We start from the raw sequence: 9,767 nt of genomic DNA on the forward strand, positions 1-9,767 counted from the left end.
GGCTGGGAATAGAACCGCCAACCTTTTGTAGCACAGAATGGTGCTGAGCTAATTGAGCCATTCCACCCAGACTACATTTTGTTTTTTATTCAACTTTAGGAGTATGTTGAGTTAACCCTACAATTCACAGATCCTTATTTTCATCAGTCTATACAAAATTTTTCATTTTATTTTTGTCTGTACAAGATCTTTCTTTCATTTTATTTTTCTCCTTTTAATGTGGATCCTACTTCACTGCCCTATAGGCCTTACCCTAATATTTTACATATGTCTTCAAATATACAATTGCCTACAAGTTTTATAGGGTGTGTGTTTGTGTGTGTGCGCGTGCGCATGCGCGCCCCTCATTTATATAAATAGCATTGCACTCATGTTATTCCTTAGTTTGGGGGCTCAATCCTGGGAATTTTAACCTGTTCCATAATAGACTTCACCATATACCTTTATTTAAGTAGATTGCTCCAACTTCACACACACGAGTGTGCGCACACGCACACACACACAAACACATACCACACATCTTCATTTTTGCTTCTCTATAAACCTTCAAGAATTTCTCTGAAATTTGTACCCAGAGGTATGTATGCAGTCTGCCCAACACACTAAAATACTTTCCAGAAGTTTACATTTTTACCAGCAATGCAAAAGAGTTTGAACTTCTCTTCACCAACACCCTATTCTCTTCTTAAACTGTTGTCACCCTTATGAATATACATTAGATGCTCATTACTGTTTTTTTTAATATATTTTATTGATTTTTTACAGAGAGAAAGAGAGAGGGATAGAGAGTTAGAAACATCGATGAGAGAGAATCATCGATCAGCTGCCTCTTGCACACCCTCCACTGGGTATGTGCCTGCAACCAAGGCACATGCCCTTGACCGGAATCGAACCTGGGACCCTTCAGTCCGCAGGCTGACACTCTATCCACTGAGCCAAACTGGTTTCGGCGATGCTCATTATTGTTATATTTTTCATTTCTCAGCTTACTAGTTGGTTTGGATATTCTTTTACATATCTTCTAGCTCCGTGGTCAGCAAACTGTGGCTCACAAGTCACATGTGGCTCTTTGACCCCTTGACTGTGGCTCTTCCACGAAATACCATGGCCTGGGCGAGTCTATTTTGAAGAACTGGTGTTAGAAGAAGTTTTAGTTTAAAAATTTTGGCTCTCAAAAGAAATCTCAATCATTGTACTATGGATATTTGGCTCTGTTGACTGAGTTTGCTGACCTCTGGACTAGTTGTTTGACTTTCACCTTCCATTAACTGCCTATTCACATAGTTTGCCCATTTTATAACAGTTTTACTGCACATTTATTATTGGTTTCTTTCTATATATTCTACAAAAGTTTTAGATATTAAACACTGCAGGTATTTTTTCATGGTTTCTCATCCACCTAATAAACTTGTCAATAGTATACTTAATTTGATTCCATGAAATTCATCCATTATTAACCTATGGTTTGTGTTTTGGGAGTTTCACTAAGAAATCCAAATTTCTAGGTCATAAAGATAATGCCTTGGATTTTTTTTTATATTAGTGAGTGGTTTCACACACACCCTCTCTACTTCTCTCTCTTTCCACACACATACACACACACTTACACACACACACACACACACACACACACACACACATTGTACACATGTGCACAGAAATCTTCAACAAGCCTCACAGTACAGAAAAATCATTTATCAACTAATAAGATAGGAGCTCCTATTCATAACTACTATTTTTTTAAAAAGCTTTTGGCTAAAGGCAAGGCAAGGAAAAAATAAAGGTGAAAGAAATTATTTAAAATTAAAATGGAGATTCCTTCAGACTTCTTAGTTGTTTGGATAGGAGGATGTAGAAAGAAAAACATCAATGAAGGCATGTAAAAATATCAGAATATGCTTACCAAGATTTCACCAACCTAAGATATATTTTCTGAAATCTTTCTATGTTTCTTTGTTGTGTCAGTGAAGAGTTCAACTCAACTGCTAGCTATGTAATACAGAAATATATAGCAAAGAAAAGTTGACCAATCAGTTTCTAGATAGTGATTGGGGATAAAAAACACAAAATCCAAATATTTAAAATTCCCTATTCAAATCCATAATTTCTTTCTTTTTCTTTTTTATTTTATTTTATTTTTATTTTTAGCTACTCTGATCCTCGTAGATGGACTGCCACCTTTGGTATTTCCACAGCATTTCCTGTAGTGAGAAAAGCAATAAGAACTATTTTGATCCATAACAATTATAAAGCTATATCTCATGAAAATGATATTGCAGCTGTGAAACTTGTAGATGGTGTCACCTTTACCAAAAATATCCATAGGGTGTGTCTTCCAGAGGCTACCCAGAATATATCACCTGGTTCCACCGCTTATGTAACAGGATGGGGATCACGGACTTTTGACAGTAAGTATCTCAGGAAAAATTTAAAAAAAATTTTTTTTAAATCTCCTGGTACTTGCTATTTTATAATCTTTTTAAATTATGGAACACCTGGAAGATAGATTCCACAAACATAACCATACTATATTCTGGTCAGTCTAAATTGTAGTTATTCCTGAGTTTTCTCAGCAAAGCAGAACAATGCCTCTATCTACTCTGGAGAATTCCCAAGTGCGCAGGAAAATGTAAAATAAGGTGATAAAGAAACATGAGTTCTTCATAGGGAAATACAAGATAAAGTGATGAAAATACATTAATTTTTCTATGATGCAGAGACTCCATATTACTCAAATGGCTCCTTTATAAGAAGAAAACTAAAATAATATTTTTTTAAAAAGAGAATTTGGCTAGATATTATCTAAGGGTTTTAACACCCGTTAAAGTATGAATAGCCATTTAAAATATTCTGGAATTAAATAAATCCTGCCTCAAGCAAGACACTCTATGTATACATAATCATCACTCACATTTATTTAGTGAATGGATAACATGGAAATAAATATGAGGGCAATATGAGAACGCAAATAGGGCCAAGGGGAAAATAAAGAGTATCACCAACTAGGGAGTGGAAAGATAGCATTAACAGTTTTCATGGGTTTTATCCATGTTGTAGATGTCTCTCCCCAGAATAACACAAAGATTTAATTGTCCAGGAAAATGTTGGTCCAATGTAATTTGGTGTAGTATATAAAAATTTCTGCGAATCACAAAAATTTCATTGTTTTTTGAGGGAACATCAATATAAAAAAATTAATTATTTTACCTTGAAAACAGACTACTTTCTCTTTTTGTTGCTACATTAAAGGTTATTCATCATGTAATTTTCCAATTCAAAGTCAGTCAGAAGATAATTTAAATGCTACTCATCAGTTTTAAGCAGATTTATTTTTTCCCCCTCTTAAATTCTAAAGGGCATTACAAATGCTAAAGTGGGAGAGAGAGAGAGAGAGAGAGAGAGAGAGAGAGAGAGAGAAAGAGAGAGAGAGAGAGAGAAAGAGAGAGAGACTGATCTGTTTTAAAAAAAAAAAAAGGTTATCTTTCTCTACTCATGGGTATCTTCATTGAGAAGAGACACCTAAGTACACCTTAATAGCCTTTTTTTCTGAATAAGAGATAAGATTTAGAGTACAGTTATTCCTTCCCATATTCAATGTAGAGTCTTCAATTCATTTCCTTATTTTAAGTCTGTTTTCTTTCTGATTTATAATTAACAGGCAACCCAGTTCCAGTACTAGAACAAGGACGGGTCTATATAATAAGTAATAATGTATGTAATGCACCAAATAGTTATGATGGAGCAGTCTTGTCTTCAATGCTATGTGCTGGAGTGCCGGGAGGTGGAGTGGATGCATGCCGGGTAAGTTCAAGACAATGTTATCAATGACTTCACTCAAGTTTGTTAAGTTCTTACTAGCATGTGATACCATGATAGGCAAAGAGATAAATTGTAATACACAGTCCTGGTCCTCTAAAAATGTAAGATTTAGATTTTTAGAGATAAAATTTATTTTATGAGGTTGATTTGTCATGAAATACTAATTTTGAAAAACCAGATTGCAGAGTGGTTAATCCAAGCTCAAGAACCAGACAGGCCTGAGTTTGAATTCCTTAACCTCTATAACCAATTATTTTATCAATAAAATGAGAAGAAGAAGAAGAAGAAGAAGAAGAAGAAGAAGAAGAAGAAGAAGAAGAAGAAGAAGGGGAAGAAGAGGGGTATCTAATGTTTTTACATCCTACTAAAGTGTAGATGGAGATTAAATATGTAGGGTACATACTAAGCAACAAAAAAATACCAGCTATTTTTATTGTTATTAACCTAGATCATGATCACTGGCATTAATAATTGTTATCTCAACCATTTAACCACTATGAGGGCTTAAGTAAATTAATTGCTCATCTAAGGGTCAAGGACAATAATTGCTTTTAAGATTAAATAACACCTCAATATCAAGACCTTGAAGATAGAAAATTTATTTTAAAAGCTTAATTACTTGAGTTACAATAGCTCTCAAATTGTAAAACAACACAAATGAGAAAAAAATTTAGATCTAGCCTATAATTTTTAACCAAGCATGCAAATGCAAACAATAAATATGAAATTCTCTTTTTAAGATCATTAAGATAATATTTTAATACTAAAAAATTTAATTAAGTTATCTAAACAATTTATGTGGTTATATCTTTTAATAGACTTTATAGGACATCCAATTCCATATACTAATAGCAACAACTTCTCAGTATCAGAAATTACATCCCAGGAATTAAGAAAAATCAATCTGTTTTCTTGAGGAATTTGATAACTATTTTCCTGGGAATTGTATGTAGAAAAACTAGGTTTATTTTTTCCTCAGACATTACTGACTTTTATATTTAGTGCACACGTTTTTAAAAAGTGAATAAGAAGCACTTCTTACAAAACTTTTGTGAAGACCCCCAACTCATACACATTTTACCAAAAATAAAACATTTTTATTGATTGTAAGTTGTGTGTAGGTGAGACGGTTGTTTATTAACTTTCAAGATCCTGTTAATTACTCATGGCCCTTTATTCCCAGTTTAAGTGGATATGACTTTGTGGTAGAGACTACTTCTTCTTTTTTATTGCTAGCCCTGTTAGCAACCAATTCTCAACTTTCATAATAGTTTTCCAGATAATTCACTAATCTAATAAGCAGCACACCTCTGCATTAACAATTTCAGATCTAAGACCATTAATACAAACTGACTTATGGACACACATGAGTATAAACAGGTGTTATCATGCTTTACTCATGATGCCCTTTACCTGCAGCATATAAAATTCAGCTCTTCCCCCAAGCCTAGTTGAAGCCATAACTCATCTTGGAACTTTCCTGTGCCTTCTATTTGAGGCCTCATTAATTTTTCATCTGAAATACTACAATGCATACAATACAGTTTGTGCCTCAAAAATAAATAGTACTTCACATAAGAGCTTATGATGTTCTATTCATTTCTGTTCATTCATTCATTCATTCATGCATGCATGCAAAGAAAATATATGAATTAATTTTTGTGCATCAGACACTTGCTAACACAATGAGTTTCTTGCACTAAGAAAAGCAATGTCTAGAAGAAAGAACACCAGCTCAAATGTCTGCATAATCGGACAGTGAAGCTGGCTAGATACAGGGGAAAATGGCATGTCCTTCTTAGTTTAGTATTTGCCTGTGCACTCTTGGTAAGACATTACACAGAAAATTTTCTTACAATAGTGGAAATAGCAGCAAAAAGGCAATGGTGAAAAAAGTGCTGAGAACTGGTTAACTGAAGCACAGATGCATAATCTGAAAGAGGCAGTGCCTCTGGTGATTCACACACTGACCCATCCTCCCATCTAGACCAGTAATTAAGTAGGTATGGAAGCATTAGCTACCGAGAGCAGTCAAATGAATAGCAAACTATTCTAGAACCACACTTGGTAATAATAGCTGATTTTTATTAGTACTGACTATATGCCAGGCAGTATATATGTTAACCTCATTTAAACACTCAAAAACATTTACAGATGAGGAAACCTGAGGCACAAAGGGCTATTAAATAGCTTACCGAAGGTCATGTTGCTGGTTAGTAGAAGATTCAAACGCTGGCTATCTAACTCCGGTACTCACAGGTTTACCCCCATCATGGAGCATGTAAGACCTACATTTGTCTAAATTTGTCTCCCCAACTGGAAAGCATATGCACATATTTGTTGGTTGGTTTATTATTATAATTGGCTGGTATTTCATGAGGAGCATTTTACTCATTGCCATATAAATATCTTTCTTCATATTCATCAAAAATAGATTTTTTTTGTATTTATCTTTATTGTTGAAAGCATTACAGATTTCCCCTATTTTCCCCCATGGACCCTCTCCAACCTACTCCCACCCCTCTCCAGGCCTTTACCACTCTATTGTCTGTCTCCATGGGTTATGAATATATGCATATAAGTTCTTTTGTTCATCTCTTCCCTCTTCAACCCCTTTCCCCAGAGAATCATCAGTCTGTTGCATACTTCCATGTCCCTGTATCTATTTTGTTTGTCAGTTTCTTTTGCTCATTAGATTCCAAATCTAAGTGAGATCATATGGTATTTGCCTTTCTCAGACTGACTTATTTCACTTAACATAATACTTTCCAGGTCTTACTATGCATGATCTCTCAAAGGCTAAGAGATCCTTCTTTTTTTTACAACTCTATAGTATTCTTGTTATAAACTAGAGGCCTGGTGCACAAAATTCATGCACTTGGGAGGGGGGGTCCTTCAGCCCAGCCTATGCCCTCTTGCAGTCCAGGAGCCCTCGGGGGATATCTGATGGATAGCTTAGGCCCAGGGGGAGCAGACCTAAGCTGGCAGTTGGACATCCTTAGTGCTGCTGTGGAGGTGAGAGAGGCTCCTGTCACCACAGTTGTGCTTATCAGAGGTGAGTCTGGCTTCTGGCTGAGCATTGCACCCTCTGTGGGAGCACACTGATCACCAGGAGGCTGCTCCTGCATTAAGCATCTGCCCCCTAGTGGTAGTGCACATCATAGTGACCAGTTGTTCTGCCATTCGGTCAATTTGCATATTAGCCTTTTATTATATAGGTTGTACCACAGCCTTTTAACCACTCATCTATTGATGGGTACGTGGGCTATTTCTAGGTCTTAGCTATGGTAAGTAGCCTTGCTATGAACATGGGCATGCATATATTCTTTCTGATTGGTGATTAGGTTTCATAGGATATATTCCTAGAAGTGGGATCGCTGGGTCAAATGGAAGTTCAGTTTTAATTTTTGAGGAAACTCCATACTGTTTTCCATAGAGGCTGCACAAGTCTGCCTTCCCATTAACTGTGTATTAGGGTTCCCTTTCCCCACACCATCATATGACTTGTCATTTGTTGATTTGTTGATGGTAGACATTTAGATAGCTGTGAGGTGATATCTCATTGTTGTTTTAATTTAGGTCTCTCTGATGATTAATGATGTTGAGCATTTTTTCATATGTCTCTTGGCCATCTGTATGTTCACTTTGGAGAAGTGTCTATTTAGGTCTTTGCCCATTTTTTAATTGAATTATTTGTCTTCCTTTGATAAGTTGTATGAATATATATTTTGGAGATTAACCCCTTATCAGATGTATCATTGCTAAATATGTTCTCCCATACAGTGGAATTCCCATTCTTTTCTTGTTTTTAAAGTATTATATATATTTTTCCCCCATTGACCTCTCTCTGACCACGCCCATGCCCCAGCATATGCCCTCACCCCGCCCTAGTATCTCTGTGCATTGGTTATGCTTATATGCATGTATACAAGTCCTTTGATCTCTTCCCATCCTTGCCGCCTCCCCTGCCTTCCTGCTGAAGTTTGATGGTCTGTTCAATACTTCTATGTCTCTGGCTCTATTTTTGCTCATCAGTTATGTTATTCATTAAATTCTACAAATGAGTGAGACCATGTGATATTTATCTTTCTCCAACTGGCTTATTTCATTCTGCATAATGCTCTCCAGGTCCATCCATGCTGTTGCAAATGGTAAAAATCTCTTCTTTTTTATAGTAGTATAGTATTCCATTTGTGTAGATGTACCAAAGTTTTTTAATCCACTCATCTGCTGATGGGCACTTAGCTATTGTAAATTGTGCTGTTATGAATATAGGGGGTGTATATATCCTTTCTGATTGGTGTTTCTATTGTAGTTTCTTGGGATATAGTTCTAGAAGTGGGTCACTGGGTCAAATGGGAGTTCCATTTTCAGTTTTTTTGAGGAAACTCCATACTGTTCTTCACAGTGGCTCCACCAGTCTGCATTCCCACCAGTAGTTCATAAGGGTTCCTTTTTCTATGCATCCTCGCCAACACTTGTTGTTTGTTAATTTGTTGATAATAACCATTCTGACAGGTGTGAAGTGGTATCTCAATGTCGTTTTGAATTACATCTCTCAGATAATTAGTGACTTTGAGCATATTTTCATGTGTCTCTCAGCTTTCTGTATGTGCACTTTCGAAAAGTGTCTAAGTCCTTTGCCCATTTTTTATTGGATTGTTTAATCTTCCTTTTGTTAAGATGTATGAGATCCCTATAAATTTTGGAGACTAGGCCCTTATTGGATATAACATTGGCAAATGTGTTCTCCCATTTCATGGGCTTTCTTGTTGTTTTGTTTTATTGATGATTTCTTTTGCTGTTCAGAAGCTTTTTATTTTTATGTAGACCCATTTGTTTACTTTCTATTGCCTAGGAGAGGTATCAGTAAAGATATTGCTATAGCATATATCTGATAAAAAAAATAAAAATAAAAATTTAATGACACCATGCAGGGAGAGTACTATGAATAGAAGGGTAAGTGAGACTTCTAAAAACTCATTCATCAAATGTTTTCATAGCATCTCCTATGGGCTAGAAGCATAGGATACAGCAGTGCCTAGAATAGATAGGCCCCTTCCCCTGATGGACTTTACAGAATGACCAGAAAAGCAGACACTGAACAAGTATCATGAAAATGCAAGGAGGGTTGCAGAGATGTGCAGCTGCCACAATGAGAGGAACTGACCCAGTGGGAGTAAGTTCAAACAGGCACACGAACGGGCTTGTGTAAAATAATGATGAAGCAGTGAAAAAGATACACACAAGATAGGGGAACACAGGCAGTGACAAACTAATCCAGACCAAAGGTGGGAGGGGTGGCAGTAGGAAGGGAAGACACAGGTAGTCAGGAAGGTTTCCTAAGGGAGTCAACCAGGCAACTGAAGGAACCTGGGAAATATGTGTGCTTGGAAAAGTTGGGTGATTTTTCACATGTATAATATTATATCTTGTCAGGAAATGTCAGACTAACTGTATTATCTAATGAATATGATTTCTTCCACTGCCATAAAAAAAAATAAACTCCATGCTTTGGAGTTGTCTTCACACTGAAATAATTATTCTGTTTCTGTTCCTTCAGGGTGACTCTGGTGGCCCACTGGTACAACAGGACACACGGCGGCTCTGGTTCCTTGTGGGGATAGTGAGCTGGGGAGTACAATGTGGTCTGCCAGATAAGCCAGGAGTGTACACGCGCGTGACATCCTACCGTGACTGGATAACTGAGCACACCGGGGTCTAGTGCAATAAATGCCTCTCTGTTGCAAAGTCTGTATGCAGGTGTGCCTGTCTAAAACTCTGAGACTCTACTCTTCCACTGCAAAATAACCTGCAAGGTCCCTATTTAACACCATTTACATAAATATGGTTCCACCAGCAATTTAATCTTTCTGTGTTACTATGGATTTCATGTCTTCCTCAAGAAAACCATATGAATGTTGCGCAGTACTGTGGCAGTGTGTCAG

General features: G+C 36.5%; 1 protein-coding gene across 1 annotated transcript in view; it reads left to right on the plus strand.

Annotated features, from left to right (window-relative positions):
* Positions 1-9,544, plus strand: part of LOC311621290 (transmembrane protease serine 11D-like) — a gene marked incomplete at both ends in the record, with an annotated part of 50,495 nt that extends 40,951 nt beyond the window's left edge. Inside the window, 3 exons of the mRNA XM_084881208.1 lie at positions 2,149-2,408; positions 3,659-3,801; positions 9,383-9,544. Of these exons, the coding sequence (XP_084737334.1) occupies positions 2,149-2,408; positions 3,659-3,801; positions 9,383-9,544 (565 nt within the window). The remainder of the gene's footprint in view (positions 1-2,148; positions 2,409-3,658; positions 3,802-9,382) is intronic.
* Positions 9,545-9,767: the final 223 nt, after the last annotated feature.

The sequence above is a fragment of the Pipistrellus hanaki genome (genome assembly GCF_964339955.1).
Source record: "Pipistrellus hanaki genome assembly, chromosome: 1".
Taxonomy (NCBI): Eukaryota; Metazoa; Chordata; class Mammalia; order Chiroptera; family Vespertilionidae; genus Pipistrellus; species Pipistrellus hanaki.